Below are 19257 nucleotides of genomic sequence, written 5' to 3' on the forward strand. Positions count from 1 at the left end.
TGATATCAAAGAGTGCTACTCATAAGATATCAGATCTAAATTGTTAGAGTTACTGCTTTTACTTCCTTTTAAAACTAATCTTCATGTACTGACTTTTTTAATGATTTTAATATTTAATATTCAGTCCCATTTACCACAAACTCAGCAAAACATGCTGATTCTGGATAACCTTACATACTTTTTTACTGGGGACGACACCAAATTTTGTGAAAAAATATAACCCTGAAAACAAATGAACTAGTTTCAAAACAGGTAGCATATGATAGAACAAAGTTGATAATAGTTCAGGGCAATTGCTTTCAAAACCAGGGATATTAACTAAGTCTAACCTAAATAGACAATGTAGGAACTACTAAAAAATATTAGTAACTTGCCTAAAATTTTCTTTAGAAGTCACTAAACCTATTAGTTTTTACTCTTGAAAATGCAGTTTCTTTTCAAGTTTCAGGAAGTTATTGAGTATAGTGAATGTGCAAGAGACTACTGCACGAGGAATGCACATGAGTACAAACAGAAATTTTAGGATGTCTGGGTGGCTCAGTCAGTTAAGCGGCTGCCTTCGACTCAGGTCATGATCTCGGGGTCCTGGGATCAAACCCCACATCGGGTTCCCTCCTCAGCGGGATGTCTGCTTCTCCCTCTCTCAGCTCATACTCTCTTAAATAAATAAATACAATCTTTTTTTTCTAAAAAAAAAAATGTCTGTGGAAATACTGACACTATTCTCTGAAAACAGAGCTATGCAAATTTGTGTTTTGGAAAAGGGAGCGTTTAGTCACCAACGTTCACAAGTTTCCTGAAGACAAAAATCATCTTACTTGCTTAGTTCTTCCCAGTGCTTGACACACAGTGCTGAGCAAATTAAAAACTGTATACATTACCAAGACGTACTTACAAGCTAATTTATAGGGAATAGTTATGCTTTTAATCTGTAAATATCTATTTATAAGTGCATTAAATGCAGAGTGGCCAGGGATTGTGCCTTAGTTTGGACAAAAAAGCTGCCTCCAAATTATAGATAATTGACTTTGCCACTTAAAAATCTGTTGAGCATTTCTTGGACTCACTCTGTTCTTGATCTGAAGTTGTATAAATTAAGATTTCAAATGCAAATGTACTTATTTTCTATGTTTTAAAACTGACAGTCCAAACTATCCTCTATCAGAGAACACTACTATATACACACTGTCTAAAAACTTAAAAGAAAAAAAATCTGATTTTGATTCACTCCCCAGATCCATGTATCACTGTATGCAGCATCTGCTATCATAAGCTTTTTGCATGGATTAGAAGAAATACTTTTGAGACATTAATGGTTTTCTGTTGTATAGCAGATGATCGACAACTAAAGTGTCTTTTTTTTTTTAAGACTGATTTATTTATCTTAGGGAGGGAGAGAGAGAGAGAGCATGTGCATGGGGGGAAGGGGACAGAGAGGAGAGAGAGAATCTCTTAGTGCCCAGCACAGAACCTGAAGCGGGGCTCCATCTCACAACCTTGAAATTATGACCTGAGACGAAACAAGAGTTGGACGTCCAACCAACTGACTGAGCCCCCCAGGCGTCCCGACTCAAGTTTCTTGATTGACAGTTCTGCCAAAGCAAAGGAGAACAGGCTCTTTTTTTTTCCATGTTCTTTTCTATCCAAAGCCATTTTCCAAATTTATCAGTTTCCCATGAAGAGTCCATCTCATCATCTGACTTTCCAACGAGAATTACCCCAGATTTAATACAGGATAACTTTCTTTCCTTCAGAATCATAGCTCCAAAAGAATTGACCCATTTCTGGGGTAGGTTATGCTGCCCTCATTGTCTTATTCATATTGCTTTTCTAAAGAGATATTTCCCTAGATGTATTACTTTAGACTTCAAAGTCAAGTATCAGTAACTCTGCTTTGGGCAGCATTCTGTCTTAAGACTGTGTGAATAGCGTAAGAAAAGGATGACCTGAGTGAGCAGACTGCTCTAGCAAAATGGAATCTTATTTTGATCAATGTCTGTACCATACACAATATGGTTTCAATTTGAAATAGGGAATTCAGTAACATTGCCAAAGAACTTAGTACATCATTGGTTATTTTATTTGGGCTAAAATGGTACACAGATTAAGATCCTAACTTTCTGCCAGAATACCATGGTGACTATACTCTATAGTTTGCAGCCTGATTTGGGAGTTTGGTAAATTGATTCATAAGCTAATAAAATTGGAAGCATCCAAATGGGTCACCTGGAAATTATCTGCCTTTGTGCAGTGCATTTTTAAGCAGTCTGTGGGTCTTTTTATTTTAATTATATATCTTCAGATATGGAGACTCTCTCACAAATGTTTTCAGTGTATCTACCTTGAATATATCACACATTACGTGAGGATTTGAAGAGTCTGTCATTCACTCAGCATATTCCATTAATAAGTGCAAGGAGTCCTTAGGTTACCTATATGATGTCACATTTGTCAGAATTGCCTACAGGAATCCTAACATAATTATGAATTTGACATATGCACACTGTAGAGTACATAAAAAGACTTCCTCCAAGAGTTTTTATGGTAAATGCCAAAAGTATGTTTTCTAATCTTAATCCTACTTCACCACACTTCACTTGGATTTAAAAAAGGTTTATTAGCATTGCAAAGATAGAGGTTAACTTCACTTATTACAGACTCAGTAAGAGACATTTGGACAAGCCGTAGTTACCTTGAATTCAAACATAGATTTATCATTGTGTCTTAGAGATATTTTGTTCACCATCACTCATTCCACCAATATAAATCTCATTCTGTTTGAAAAATTTTTTCTTGCAAATGATCCACTTCATAAAAATAGAAGTTGATTTTTAAAATAGAAATTTCTGCAACTTTCTAATCAGTAGGTATCTGATACTTTGAACATGTTAATATCCCAGCAATAAGGAAACAGACTGTCTTATTTTCATACATCTTAACAGGCTTCCTGTGAATGTGTCTACATATTTGGATTGGTCATCCAGGATAGCATGAATCAATCACTGTTAGGATAGACATTTATCTCCATTATACACATCTCACCTTTTGTCTTCTGGATCTTAGATACCAGGGCAAAGTGAGTGCATAGCAGCATTCTCAGGATTTCCCTTGCATTTAGAGATGCTCTTATTTCACCAGGTAATATATATACATGAAGATTTGCTTCCACAATAATTCTTTCTGGGCCTGTTATGAATTATTATTCTTACTTTTTACCATTCATCCCTACGATTCTTGTGGTGCAGTCCTTGCTGATGTGTAGACAAAGATTTGGCCTTTCACTCTCTGGTTGTTCCTCCAACATAGAATGTTCTCCTCCTCTGTCTGGGCTTCCTCATCCACTGCCCTGCCCACAGCAGCATTATCCATGAGAGTCCATGGCTTGTTCTTCTGCCTCATTCAGCATTCTGCTCAAATGTCATCTTTCCAGAAAGGTCTTCCTTGACCAACCCGTCTAAAATAGCATACACATACAGAAGGGAGGGGGGCAGGGGGAATGGGCTAACCAGGTGATGGGTATTAAGGAGGGCACGTGTTGGGTGTTATACACAACTAATGAATCGTTGAGCACTACATCAAAAACTAATGATGTAGTATATGCTGGCTAGCTGAACATAATAAAAAAAAAAATCAACGGGGACATCTGGGTGGCTCAGTCGGTTACGTGTCTGCCTTCAGCTCAGGTCATGATCCCGGGGTCCTGGGATCAAGTCCCACATCAGGCTCCCTGCTCAGCGGGGAGTCTGCTTCTCCCTCTGCCTGCCACTCCCCCTGCTTGTGCTCTCTCTCTCTCTCTGACAAATAAGTAAATAAATATCTTTAAAAAAATCAACTGAGTAAATTTAAAAAATAATAATAAAATAAAATAGCATACACATTCCCAAAACAATATCTAGCCCTTCCCCTGCTTTAGTTGGCTCACTAGCACTTATTTCCACTAGATATCACACTGCATAAATATTACTGCATTTCTGTATTGACTGTCTCTTTCCTTCACTACTATGTCCGTTCCATCGAGGGAGGTGTTTTGTCTGTTTTCTTCACTATTTTATCCCATGATTTGGTCTGGCATGTAAAGGTCACTAATTATAGTTTGCGATTAAACAGATTTACCCAGGACACTGACCTTTATAGCTCAGTGTATTTCTCTGTTGAAGGAGAATATTGTACTTCGCGGTCTTTAGTCCAGAATATATTTATTTGCGATGATTGTCAGAGATACATAGATGATGTTAGGATTGGATTATCAGTATTTATTTGTTCACACCAACATTTATTAGAACCTAATGTCTTTTCCCTCATTAACAATAAATGAAAATGTTGAATTCATTATAACATTGGCTTATAACTTTTGGACTGATAAACTGTTAAAAACTACTGGCTTGGCTCAGTAGTAGTAATGGTATACATTATTAATGTTGTGACATTTCACTCAAAGTGTCTTTAAGGAATATTTACTACATTAATTATAGACTTCAATATTTTCTTTCACGCTGAAAGCTCTAATACATGTACGCTAAAATATATTTCATCTCTAGTCTTATTTTTCCCGAAGGGCAAATTTAGTCCTCTTGAAATGCTAGTCCTTTTTAAAATTAAATATAAGACATAAAATAAATTAAGAAAAAAGTGCATTGCTGAGATATGGATTCAAAATTTTATTTATTTTATTTTTTTATATTTTATTTTATTTTTTGACAGAGAGAGACAAAGTGAGAGAGGGAACACAAGCAACGGGAGTGGGAGAAGGAGAAGCAGGGTTCCCACAGAGCAGGGAGCCCGATGCGGGGCTTGATACCAGAACCCTGGGATCATGACCTGAGCCGAAGGCAGACGCTTAACGACTGAGCCACCCAGGAGCCCCCCGATTCAAAATTTTAAAGCCATTTTCACCTTTTACAGATTAATTTTACCATGATGTTGAATCCAAATAAATAAAAATGCATTTTCATTAAAATAGTGCTTTGTTCTTAGATGGAATGTTTGGAAGTAATAAAGCCGCATGGTGATGTATTTTATCTTCCACTGTAAATAAAATACTTATAAGGGGCATCACTCCCAATAGTTTAGGCCAGTTATATTTCTCATCGACCTCAGCATTGGTAAACATTGTGATAGCATCAAAGAGAGAAGTTGTCTCCATTTTTCATTTTGATCTTCGTTTCCTTACAATGATTTTAATTTATCTAAATAAGCTATTGACCATAGCAGCCAATTTAGGAATTTCCAGAAACAACCTTGAAGACAACAGCAAACAGCAAGAACTAAGAACTGGGCCACATTGCTACTCTAAACCTAGGCATCCCGCGTGGGCATGCTCACATGCTGCTCCTGACAACGTGCTCACTGAGGCATCTTCAGTTTGCAACTGAAAGAAAGCCCCAGAGTGACTGGATTCCAGGCAATCCAATGAACCCTAACAGGGGCTGAATTAAAATTCGGAGGTCATGATTCTAAATGTGAGCATGCAGGTCACTACTCACCGTTAATTTTAAAGAGTGTTACCTCGCCAATTTGCCTTTAATCCCTCTCCCACTTCCACCATCATTCATGCTTTGTCACTCCTTTATTTCAGTACATTAAATGTTAATCTCCATTTGAAGTGAGACTTGCATTCCATACATTTCCGATTTGTTTTGCTACAAGTATAGTTCTTCCTTCAATGGAAAAGATTTCTAAGAAGAACCAAAGACAAGAAATTGTCCTATAAAACTCCGATCTTATTCCTAAACTGGGATTGATTAATCAAGGGGATAATAATTCTCTATCTCACAAAGAATTCTTAGAGAACTAGAATACAGAGTCTTGGCATCAGATTCGGCCCTCTTAACCCTTAGCTATAATCATGGTTATCATTTTTACTTTTAGCTCTGTTCTCAATTACAGAATTTATATCCTTGAAGACATTTTGAGCTGCTTCAGAGATTTTAAGAAACAAAAGTATTCTGTTTTGAGTTATGCAAAGCAATCAGTGTGTTCCCATATTTGGCACATAAATTCATAATACTAAAATTCATAGGGAAATACTAAAACATGTTGGCTCATCACAGGTGACAAAAAAAAAGAAAATTAGATTGGTGTCTTACATTCAGTCTCTAAACTGCACTGTAGGAATGTTACAATTTAGATTAAACCCACTTTTTATTTCCTTTTCTGAAACAAAAAAATCTCAACATTATTAAATGACAAAATAATTCTGGCATGTATCTCAATCTGTTGGTATTAATTTAAAGATACTGTATTTACTAAAAACATTTACATATTTTATGTACCCAAAACTTCTACATACTGTTAAAATCCCTATTCAGTATGGCACAGCCAATGTGAGAGGATAATATTCTGAACAAATATTAGTTACGGGGCAGATGTTTAATTACAAAAAGTTTTGAGATTGTGAGGTGATTTACAGAAATCCTATTTCAGATGTAACTTTTTATACACAAACGAATCTTGTTCTGCACTAGTCTCTTCTGAATTGTTTCACTCTTGAGTGACTACTTGAAAATAGAGGTCTGTCTTGGCTAGGAGAGCATGCAAAATGTGTTTAGAATTTATGCAGCAGAGTGATCAATAAATTAAAGACAGTTCTCTGTAGCAGAGACTTCGCTGTCTTTCTTCCTATCCACCATCCGACTTAGAACATTTTGGGCCCGGTCCTTGGAGAAAATAAGACCCAGACATTTTTCCATAATTAGGTTTAATTCATTGCTGTTCCTATAACTATAAGCCTGGTCTAAAGCTGGCCTTCAGTGAACATACTCTGCTGGGAACTTCCAAACATTTATTGCCTGAAGGCTTAAACCAGGTTCATAACAAAGTTAATCCCCAAAGACAAAATCTCGTCTAGACTCATTATGCCCTAGGGAATTTCAAGAACTCTGACAGGTAGGAATGTACTAAAGTGACCTTAAAATATCTGTTCTGGCAATTATCCACACTGAGGTTTTTTAGAAGAAAATGATGTCGCCCATTCATAGTTCACCTTGCCTATTGACAAGTAGAGATTATTCAAATTGGGCATAAAAGAGTATAGAAAGATGAAAATTTAACATCACTCGATGAATGCAAAGTATTTTAAATAAATATTTTAATTCTATTGTTGGCATTTACAAGTAGAAAGCATACAGTATGTTACAAATATCAAAATGTGAAAAATATGAACGTTACATAAGTAACAAATGTAAAAAAAGTATTTTCTTACCTTCCCTGAAAGTAAGAAAACTTTTCAGCATAGGAAAATATCAGTATCAAAAACACAGCTTAGGTGTAAAAAAAAGTTTTTACACGGTATTAAAAAACGATCTACAAAGTGGTGGAAAGAAAGAAGAGTTGAAAACTGACTTTATATAAATTATAAAAACTGGGTACTTGGGACAGATGTTAAATGGTTGAAAAATAAGTCCAATCATAGGCTTTCTTTAGGTCGATTCTTTAAAATTTTAAAAGCATAGAACATTTTTCAATAAATAACTTCCAAAAGTGTCTCTGAGAAGTGCCACTGAGAATATCATTCCACAGTAGGAAGAGAGCAGTGTTCCAAGGATAATACGCAGTCATTTTGTTCCTAGTGGAAGCCTGATGAAGGTCAGGAGACCGGAACGGTTTACAAAACAAAAAAGATTCAGAAGTTTTAACACAATTTTGTAGGAAAGTTCTAAAGTGCTGAACAAAATGACTTTAGTACCCACTGTCATGTAAAACTTAACTCAAATATCAGACATTTCTGAGCAACATCGAATATGGAATCTATAATTCTGAAAAGTGTTAATACTTAGTCTTTCATTCAAGGATAGGAGGGCTCTTTCTACACTTTACAAGGATTGCTTAAACCTCAAGGATCTTGCGATGCAAAACATAACAATGATAATACAATGGAAACGATACACATACCCCACTGAGAAAGCACAAATTCATTTCTGCAATGGCAACAGTATTGATTTTTTTAAAAATCACAAATCAAACATTGGTAAATAAGAAAAAACTTTCCAAAGGCTGCATGCCACATAACTAGTTACAAAATACGATGCATGCAGGAAAATAAATTCAACCAAGCATATTTAAATTAAAGACTTGCGTTGAGTCTGTTTCAGCAGCATTGTAGTTATTATTTTTTAAAGTTTCCCTCCAAACACCAGTCCATACTGGCCTATTTTGCAAACGGGACCCATCTTAGTCGGCAACCTTACAAAGGTTTGAGTGTCCCTTGTTTTTCGATTTTTATAATGCCAGTACATAAAGTTCACACATACTGCTCTGCTTCCCCATCTTTGGGGACCGGCTTCGTTGTCCCATTCTTGCCTTCTTCGTTTGCTGCTGCTTTTTCTGGGAGAGATGCCAAATCTTTAAAAACATCTACATAATGGCCAAAGCCAGGGCCCCAGTTCAAAAGGTTGTCCCAGTTGAAATTCCCTGCTTGCTGCCCAAGCCTCAAGGGCAGTGTGTTGTCAGCAACCCCCGGTGCTGCCGCCTGTGTGCCCCCAGGCCCTCCCTCAGCCCTGCGGCCATGGTATCTTCTAGGCTTCAGTCTGGCTCCATAATTATCTTCGTCATCTGCATCAGATTCATTGACTTGAGATAATTTAGGCATCCTGGAAGTATACACCATTGGCTTTTCCCTGTCGTATTCCATCTCTGAGCAAGTGAAAGATTCATGTGAGTCACTGTCAGAAGAAGATTCTGGAGCTGGGATGCCATCCGCTGGGTTCCTTGTTCTGGACAACGGCCTTCTGCAGTCCTCTTCTGAAGAAGACCTTCCATGATCTGCACTGCAGATACTTGGGTTTCTAGGGCGAGGGGTGTTTAGCCTCTCTACCTCTTCAATTGACAGTCCTACCGGAGGAGAAGATTCAAGAGGAATCTGCCCAATTGGCTGCTTTAAGCGACTCCCCGGCCTAGAGCCATGCGAGGCCATGGCCTGAGGACTCTTACTTCTCCTTCCCAGCCTCGTGGGGTAGTTGAAAATGCCAGGTTGGCAGGCATCACCGTGCATTTCCAAAGTATTTCCGTCCCTTATTGGCAGATGCAATTCTCTGGCCGGGCTGTTCCTGTAGAAAGTAGAAGACTTTGAGAACGGGGCTGGGCTGTGGCGAGACAGGGGGTTGGGAGTTGGGCAAGCAGAGTGGCTCAGGGAGCTGGTTCTCAAGCCCTGACTGTAGGAAGGCTGGTAAGTCAAACTGCTCGCTCCTAGGGGCATGGGGGACTGCCTCGCAAAACCTAGGGGACTGTGCCTCTGGATAGAAAATTTAGGCGTGTGGCTGCGGAACTGCTTGTAGTGTTGGATGATGTCCGCATCCGAAGGGGCGATGCTGCTGGCATTGTCGATGTCGTAATGCTCTATCTCTTGCTCTGGAGAAGCCAAGGGGGCGCTGGGGATGGTTTCTGAGCTGTGGGGAAGATCAGTCTCATCGTAGATGAGGTAAGGGTTCTCCCGTTCAATGATGTCTGGCTTCGGGTTCCCCTCAGGCTGCTTCCTCACAGTCATATCGTCCCCGTAGGGGGGGATATTGTCTGGGTCATCAAAAGCAACGTTCTCACTTCCCTTCTTCTTCTTCTCCTTCGGTTTCTTCTCCTCTTTGGGGCTTTTGGTCTTCTTCCCCCTGCACTGGTTACACAGAATCAGGCTGAGGACCAGGAGGGCCAGGACGGTGGCACAGCTGCCCACGATGGCAGGCACAGCCCACAAAGGCAGGGAGATCTCTTCAGGACCCTGGCTCAGAACACAGACATGGCCTCCAGGACTTCCAGCTTTGCACACTCTCCCCTGAGGACAGAGGACACCGAGGCAGGCCACCACCATCTCACAGGTCCTCCCGGTGTGTGACTCTGGGCAGCTACAGGTAAAGCCAGAGTGTAGGCCTGGCTCGCAGCTGCCCCCATTCTGGCACGGGTGAGAGGCGCAGTCTCCAGGAGGAACGCACTTGTAGGCGTACCACTGATTAATGCACAGCAAGTCGCCCCAACAGGGGTTGCTGGCACAAATGTTCGGGCCACGGCAGCCAATCTTCACAGAGGGATCTGTCTTAGAGATGGAGGCCAAGCTATGCTTCCCACTGAAAGGAAGACTTTCACCACCATACAGCATAGAGGCAATGCAGCCGTCAAAACCTGCGGGGCGAAGAAGGAGCTGTGAGGCATTGCAGAGAAAACCAAGACTTAAAACGCTGCCCTCAGGGACTCTGGTAAAAAGAAGCTGCACAATCATGTCATGAGAGCTTAGAAACCACAGTGTCAGGGCCATCGCCCAGTCGGAAGATGGTAACTCTGTGCGTCTTACAACATAGTTTAAGGTATGTAAGATTTCTGTGACAAAAGTATGGAGAGAATTGCTCAGATGTTGCTCTTTCTGAAGATTTATGAATGACTTGGACTGGATTTTCTTTTTCTCCCTCTTTTTATTTATTTATCTATTTGTTTTATTTTTATAGTTTACAGACCAAGAATTGCATACATAGAAATACATAGAAATAAAAGGTATTAAGAAATACTTTTAAAGAATGACAACAACAAAAAGAACAACAACAAAAAAAGTAGCTTTAATCATATCATGCATTCTCCATAGAAGCGATATTGCTCCCAAGGAGCTGAACATCGGCTCCTCCTGGAGAGCAAAAGAAAAAGCTATTACAATGCTTTATGGTCCTCTAGAGGGCGGATATCGAGAGTAACTATGGCATGATCACTTCACGAGGTGGGAACGGCAGAAGTTAGAAAAAAACATCTAAAATGGCTCCCTAGAGGCAAATAATTATTATTTTTTTTTAAAGTTGAGAAACTCTTTGTTGGACTTGGATGTGCTAATATTGTTCATGCTCCTGTACGAGAGCCCAGGAATCTATTTTGACACTAACAAAAGAGTACGATTCACATTGGTTTATTTCTTACAACATCCAAATGAATTATCATCCATATTCTAAAATAAGCTAAGTATATAAGAACAAGTTATGACCTGGACTTTTACTTTTGCGCCTTAAGTCTATTACTCCCCCTTGCATTTTTCAGTTTTCCTGGTATCCTTCTCCTGTAGTGATATTTCCATCCCTGATACACTCTTTTTCCATGAGCTTCTGTAACATCTGCTTTTGTTCCTGCTTTCCAGATTTTCTTTCAATGACTTAGTCTCTTTTATGTTTCATTTTCCTCTAAACAACCACTGACTCCCAGAGTTGCTTAAGCTAAGGCACTATGCTTTCTTTCCACTCCATACCCTCGTGTTAGGTTATCACATCCATGCTCCGTACTTCATTTACCTGCTTGACTCGGCTAACTCCTAGTATGTATTTCCAGCTGGTGTCTACTCCTGATTATAGTCCACCTATCCAAAAGTCTTTTGCAAAGGTGTTCCAAACCCCAAAGGTCCCAAACCACCATCTTGATATTTCCATTAGACATGCTTCTTTCGGCACTGCTCTGCAGTTTCCTCTTTCAGTGGCACTGCCCTTCTTTGAGTTCACAAGTCAGAAACCTTCCTGAATTTCACCAAAACCATCAACAGTTTGGTTTATTTTAATTCCTAAAGTATTTCTTCCCTATCCACTTCTTACTACCTCCTCTGCCACCACACTAGTTAAAAACTCACACAATACCTTGCCTAGATCACAGCAATATCATCCCAGCTAATTTATGGAAGTGCACTTCTGTCCGCCTCCAATGCATTCTCCATGTTGTAACCTGAAAGATATTTAATATCACTGCATATCTAATCTTGACACTCCTAAGAGAACTTTTTTAGTGACTTCCCATTGTCCTGAGAGTCAGACCAAAAACAGATATGGTCTGGAAGGCCTTGCTTCATTCTCCAACTTCATCCTTTACCTGTGACATCAGTCTCCAATATGCCAATCGGCCAAGTTCTGTGATCTTGACTTAATCTAATTTTTGTTAAGGTTTCTATCAATATCAATTAAGCTTTCATACTCTCCCATCTTTATTTTTATAGTTCAGATTGAAGTGCCAATGTCAATTTCCCAAGGAAGTTTCCCTTTCTCCTTTTTTGGAAATCTCTTAGAATTCTATATTCCTTCTTCACATCATTTATTATATTCTCAAATAATATATTTACTTGTATAATGACTTCATTGATGTTTGTCTTCCTTACTTGGCCATGTGTCATGTGAGGAGAGTAGCTATTTATTTAGTCCACCATTGTACTCCCAGTGCCAAGTACGGGGCTCAGTAAAATATCTGTCATGTGAGTGAACAAATGAATGAGTAAGTGAATTAATGAATAAATGTTTGGTGGGCAAGGGAAGCACCGTGGGCTGAATTATGAACTTGGTAAAGCAAGTGCAAATGGCTAAAGCAAGTGATGGCCAATCATATAGGCTTTCTAAGGATAGTTATGATAGTCTTAGAATCTGCATAATGGATATTTTCAGAAGTCCAACTACTTTGATGGGAACAATACTACCTTTCCTTTGCTCAACACAAGCATTTACCTGTTTGAGAATCTCGATGAGCTTGATTAGGTGGAATTCCTCCAAGAGATATAGTGAGCACATCGAGGCCACCAAAATCCTGGGTAGGGTGGATGATATCTCTGTTATATATTCTGTCAATGGACAGTACTGTGGCTGTTCCATTTTTTCCAATTAGAAAAGTATGCCAGTGACCATCGGCAACATAAACTTCAGGAATATTTCTCTCCACTTTCCCAGCAATTCCTGCATCTGATGTAAAATGGACTTTGCCATTTTTAATCTGTAAAATGTATTAAAAAGAATATACAATTAAACTATGATATGCTTGAATAAAAATAGAATCAAAATAAAATGAAACCTTAAAATACTGATTGATTTAAAGCCAGTAGACTAACTGAAAAGTCTGGCTATATGAGAGTACACTCAACCCATACTGCTACAAATTTTAGGTAACATATACCTTCACATTCAATTGTTTCAGTAGTTTTCAGGGTGTTATTATATTCATACCTAACTTTTCAAGATGCATAAAATTATTTCCCAGAACCCGACTGAGATAATGATGGAACGAAAACCCATTTTAAGTAAAGTACACCTTTTTTTGATTACTTCTAATTTAATCACAATGGCAAGCGTAAAAAAAAAAATCTGTCAGTTTAGTAAATGGTCCGGAGTGATCAAAAAAGGTTAAAACTACTTGCAAAAAGAAACATCAATGCTGAGGTAAAAATGAAGCATAGTTGGGAAAATCGACAAAAAGAAATTCTTTCATCTGTCATCTCTAACGCACTGTAATTTTAGAAGAAAGCATGCCTATTGTTTATATCATTTATTGAGATGAAAACTATGATGAATAATGAGTGAGTTCTTAATAATGAGGTGTCTGGGCAAATCTTCATTTTGGCTGCCTTTTATAATTTATCTAAGGGGTATTTGGTTTCTTTGACTTTGCCCAGGAGAACACTGGGTAACAGGATGCTCCTACTCCAGTTTCCAGCTACCGAGTTTCCAGTATTCTGAGTACTTTAGAAAATGAAATAATTTATGAGGCAAGATGAACATTTGGTTCAGAGAGCATAATCCCATCATGCTGCCAGACAGAGCTGGTGCCTGGGCTGGGGGATGAAGTGGCACTGTGTATCAAGTGACAGGGATGAAAGGAGGGATCGGTTATTTTGTCACTCGGATCAAATGCTATTTCTACAAGCAACAAACACAGCTGGTAGAACTAAAATTCAGTTCATTTTTGCTTTGTGGAAAATATGCCTAACATATTTACATACGTTATTCCTATTGCACTATTTTATTAAAGCGGCCTCTCTAGATAATAATATATTTCAGTACCAAACTCAGATGGGAAAAGAAAAGAAAGTTGTGGTTAAATGACAAAAACACTTCATTAAATGGGCAATGTCTCATGAAACACACAGTAAAAACAGCAACCCCTCTTTGGGTAGAGCCAGAGTCCTTTTGGAAAGAATTCTTGGGAAGAGCCTTCTCCCAGCTCTGCGTTTCCCTCCTACCTGATCAAACCGTGGCGTCCCTTTTATTCATCAGCTCTGATAAGAGAGTCTTTAGAATACACCACGGAGTCTGGTGAATGAGAACACAAGTTCCCATTGTAACATTTCTAATGTTTTGCTTCTCCCCAGTAATACTCTCCCAGGCTCCTATATCCTTCCTAACTTTGAAAACATCATGCTCATTTTTATGCTAATTTTTTGCTTGGTTTGATTTACCCACAGATTTATTTTATTTACTTTTTAATCTAGAGCTCTGAGTCCCTCATCCCAACCCTGTACACTACACTGGGCCTCACTCAAAAACAAAAACAAAAAAAAACTATACGCCAAAACAATAGAATTGATTTGGAACAAACATAAAGTCCATCATCTGACATTATCACAGAACTCCAAATATGGAGATACACAATTGCAGTAAAAGAAGGGAGATTTGTGAAATACTTTAAATATACCATCAACACAATTATACACAAGTATGCTTCCTTCTGTTTTTCTATCTCAAATTCTCTCTACCTAACTTCTTTTTTATCTGAACAGATTCTATCTATTCTACATATTCTCCTCTCTCCTCACATTGCTATTGCTACCCACTCCTGATACTCTCCTTTCAAACCATTTGAAATCCCATTTACCCAATTCTTTTTTTTTTTTCAAAAATATCATCTAGTTGCCTTTGTGTGTGAGAGAGAGGGAGAAGGGAGAGGTGGATTGATAAAGGAAGGAAGGAAGGAAGGAAGGAGGGAAGGAAGGGAGGAAGGAAGGAAGGAAGGAAGGAAGGAAGGAAGGAAGGAAGGAAGGAAGGAAGGAAGGAAGGAAGGAGAAAGAAAGAATGAGAAAGGGAGAGAAAGAAAAAAAGGGAGAAAAAGAGAGAAAGAAAAAGAGAAAAAAGAGAGAAAGAAAGAAACTGTCAGAAAGTGAGCCAAAAGAGAGACAGAAGAAAACCAGGGGCCTTAGTCACAGATAAGCTAAATGAAAAGTAACAGTCCCTCCTGACTAGCTTCCTATCCTGTGTAAGTAGATCGTATTCCTGTCATCCAAGTAACTTGCCTGCTTACTCACAACAGCCATTCTCTTCCTATTTTGTTCTCCTTGTTCACTGTTTTTTTAATCTACTTATTTTACTTACCAAGCCCCTTAATCTCTAAAAAGCTGCTTTTCAAAATATTCATACCAAAAAAAATGTGCATTTTGGTCTGCATTAGTCATTATTTTTATTCATTAGCATTTACTTTTCCTTCAGAAGAAAAAAATCTCTTTCTAAGTGCTTGCTACCAATGTAAGAAAATCTGGAGAAGTTGCCTGCTGCTGTCCTGTTGGAAATGCAAGATTTTATGGTGACAAAAATGGATCCTGACATTCAACTTCTTCCTTAAGGAAAAAAAAAATTCTGTCTCTGATTTCTTCAACCACATTGTATTTTGTATCTCTTGGCTTAAAGAGATAATGTAAAGAAATATTTCATATGTCATTTAAATGGCACGAGGACTTGGAAAGCAGCTTAACAGATAATGCACAGACCTCAATGTCAAAGCCTCTCAATGCATACAAAAAAAGTGTTTCTCGTAGACTGTGAAGGTTTACTTCTTTCTGGACTTCATTACTTTCTTAGGTTCTGATACACTTTCCAGTGCAAATTATAAACACCAAATAATAATAGAATACAATGGGCTTTGTTTTGCACTAGCTTTATTAATTCTGAACTGGGCTCTTTGTTTCAATAATGGAGGTAAAGTTATAACCTGAAGATGTTCTTTTGTACTGAATTAGAGCAGAGTTCCTCGACCTCGTTACTCTTGACATTTTGGACTACATATTTCTTTGTTGTGGGGTGCTGTGTTGTGCAATGTAGGATGTTTAGTGACATGCCTGACCTCTACCTACTAGATGCTGGTAGCACCCTTCCCCACTGTGACAATAAAAATTACCTCCAGATTGAAAAAGGAGGAAAAAAAAGTTTTTAGCATTTTAATAAAACATTTCATCAAGAAAAAATTGCCTCAGAACATTGTCACATGTCCCCTGGGTAGGGGAGGGATAAACATCAACTTTAGTCAAGAATGACTGAACTATGAGGACTGTGAGAATTTTAGAAAGATTTTTTTTGTACTACTTATTAAAGATATGTACATGCACCATAACAACCAGAGTTGACTTGGATGGAGAGAAATTTTAAGAATAAAGAGGTTGAAGTTTAGAGGTGAACATCTGTTTTTATTTTTAGTATTTTATGTGAATTAAACCTAGTAATTTGCTATGTATATTGCCTTTTGTCTTCATGAACTAAGCTCCTAGTAATTTTCAAAACACTGATTTATAGGTGAAAATAATATAGGAAATCTGGGTTTATGTTCTTCAGAATTTATGAAAATTCATATAAAAATTACGAGTAGTATTATAATATCAAAGTAATATCAATAAAAATCAGTCAAGATAACTAAACTAAAGAAACTGATGATTTAAAAGATGAAGTCTTATTTGTGGGAAAGAAAGCAGGTTGATAGAAATTAAGAAAGCTAAGAGCTGAAGGAAAATGCATATCTAAGGAAGTTATTCACCAGTTTAGCATTTCATTTATAGTGAAAATATTATGTAAAAGCCTAATGATAAGTCAATACATTGTTCTCATGAAATAGAATGTTTAAAAATAATTTATTTAGAAATTATTTGGAGAACTCAGCTGTGATTTAACTTACAATAATTCCAAAGATAGTGAATTGGCTATATGCTCCAGAATAAAGCCAGATAATTTAAAAATGTTTTTCCTCATTCTAGTCCCACCAATTAATATAAGCATATTAGTATTTGGAATAATTTTTGGAGACTTTTTTTTTTTTAAATCTCAAAGACACATTATCTTTTTGTTTTACTTTGTTTAAAAGTAGAGAAATAAAAGCAATATAAATTTTTATTTGACAAAACAGATTGCAACAAATTCTTTCTACACTGGCCTACCTAGCAGTGGTCTTTACTCACAACCAAGACAAAAGTGTTTAGAAACCAAACCATTCAGATCTTTGTTACTCTGGCCAATGCCTGGGGAATAGTTAAGATAGATGATATTGGAATAGTGCCCAGCATTAGTCGGAACTCTAATGGGTTGTAAAGAAAAGGACAGAAATTATGGGCGAAGTGATTTAAACCATGACACAGCAGGCGGTCTAATCAAATGAAGTCACCATTAGCTTTTATCTTACCTTCACAGTAGTGTAATTGCTGCTTTCTTGGATATGGATTAAAATGCCATTCTCGCTTCTTGTTCTGAATTTTATTTCCAGACTGTTCACACCAAAAGGCTCCAACATGGCACCTCGTATGCTCTGTCTTAACAAATATTCCCGCTTCTCATTCTGACTCATGTGGTAATCCAAGCGCCCTTTGCCTTCTAATGATAAGGCAGTGTCAGGAGTAATAGCTGAAAGCCAATGAAGAAAGGGAAAAATGAATGTGTCCGTTTGGCTTCTTAAATAATTTTTAGAGGTGACAAAAATTATAAAAAATTTTGGAATCAATGTTCCCCAATCTTCCCCTTGAAAAAAATTATTTCCACTTGTGAATTATTGTGTAAGTTAATTTCAAACACTTCAATTCAGAAGCATTAATCATTTGGGAAATATTCATTAACATATTTGATGTATGATATAAGTCATGAATACCTATAGAGATACAACCTGTTAAAATATGGAATTGAAAAATGTGTTTCTAATAAGTTTTCCTGTGCTTCCAAAATTCATAAATGAATATATGTTTTCATAGTTAAATAATTTATAATCTTAAGCCTCTAGCACATTACAAATTTGGACAAAGAAGTACACAATCAAATATTTATATTTGTAGCAACTTTATTAGTAGTAATAATCATATGATCACATAGAATTTAGTTTATCATTACATATAATTGTCATGTAAAATTATAATTTATCGTAATGTGATAAAATGTCCACACTACTGAACTTTAGAAGACAGTGAATATAGCTATGGAAAGGACATTAAGCAAATGAACTCAAAAGGGTTTCAGCATTGAATAGTATACTTTATAAAGGTAAATTTTATAGTATGTGAGTTCTATCTCAATTTAAAAAAGGACCTCAGGCATTTCTCAAGCCAATGACTCATTTCATATTCCAGACATAATTGGGTTCCTACTTACTAAATACTCAGTATGATAAAAAAATATTATGTGACAGCATACTTTTTTATGTTTTGATTTTATCCAAAAAATTAAACATAATTATGCCTTCTTCTAGTAAGATCTTTTCAACGACATTATATCCTTAACATGATCATGAATTTCTATTCATTCTCATACTTTAATAGAATCAAGACTACTTAAGAAGTGGTCAAATAACTGCAATGATTTAAGTAGTAATCACATATTTGAAAATAAAGCATAGTAACCACATATTTGAAAATAAAGCAAATTTTATAAAAGAAACCCCATTAGGATTAGTGGGATACACAACTTAAAATTAGAGAATGCCATGTTTGAAAGATGGCTTGAACACCACTAATGTCTTATTAAAATAGTAACAGCATTTAAAAGCAAATAACTAATAAAAAGATTTAAAAAGACTCAAAACCAATTCTAATAATTGTAAACTAAAATGCAAGTATTGGAGCGTCTGGGTAGTTCAATCAGTTAAGTGTCCCACTCTTTTTTTTTTTTAATTTTTATTTATTTATTTGAGAAAGAGAGAGAAAGCACGAGGGGGAGGAAGGTCAGAGGGAGAAGCAGACTCCCTACTGAGCACAGAGCCCGATGCTGGACTCGATCCAGGAACTCAATCCTGGGACTTTATCCTGGGACTCCAGGATCATAACCTGAGCCGAAGGCAGACTCTTAACCAACTGAGCCACCCAGGCGCCCAAGTATCTGGCTCTTGATTTGGGGTCAAGTCATGACCTCAGGGTCATGAAAGAAGAGTCCTGCGATGGGCTCTGTGCTGAGCGGGGAGTCTGCTTGAGATTCTCTCTCTCTCTCTGCCTCTGCCCCTCCTCTCTCTCTGTCTCTCTCAAAATAAATGAATAAAATCTTAAAAAAATAAAATAATAAAATAAAATGCAAGTATCACCCTTAATTATAATAGATTGACAATATATAATGTTTGAACTCAGTATTCAGTCATTTAGTACTTATACTTTTCTACCACATAAAAAATATTTACTGAAGAAATATCCCCTACAGGCAGATAATACTAAGCCAAAACCAGGTTAGCCCTCGACCTTATAAACTGTCTAACATTCCCATCAATTAGGTGCACTATGGTAATAAATTCATAAAATGGAAATTAAAAATTTAGGTAAATAATTCTAAAAGAATA

The 19257-nt window shown here is 37.3% G+C and overlaps 1 protein-coding gene across 1 annotated transcript in view; it reads right to left on the reverse strand.

Moving 5' to 3' along the window:
- Positions 1-8239: 8239 nt before the first annotated feature.
- The window catches only part of FAT4 (FAT atypical cadherin 4), a 171283-nt gene continuing 160265 nt past the window's right edge, over positions 8240-19257 (reverse strand). The window contains exons 15-17 of the mRNA XM_028102315.2: positions 17134-17351; positions 12435-12696; positions 8240-10104 (exon numbers count right to left, since the gene is read on the reverse strand). Coding sequence (XP_027958116.2) covers positions 8240-10104; positions 12435-12696; positions 17134-17351 — 2345 coding nt within the window. The remainder of the gene's footprint in view (positions 10105-12434; positions 12697-17133; positions 17352-19257) is intronic.

Source organism: Eumetopias jubatus, unplaced genomic scaffold (genome assembly GCF_037043125.1).
Source record: "Eumetopias jubatus isolate StellerSeaLion01/CBP00866 unplaced genomic scaffold, mEumJub1_p1.0 scaffold_2, whole genome shotgun sequence".
In the NCBI taxonomy this organism is placed as follows: domain Eukaryota; kingdom Metazoa; phylum Chordata; class Mammalia; order Carnivora; family Otariidae; genus Eumetopias; species Eumetopias jubatus.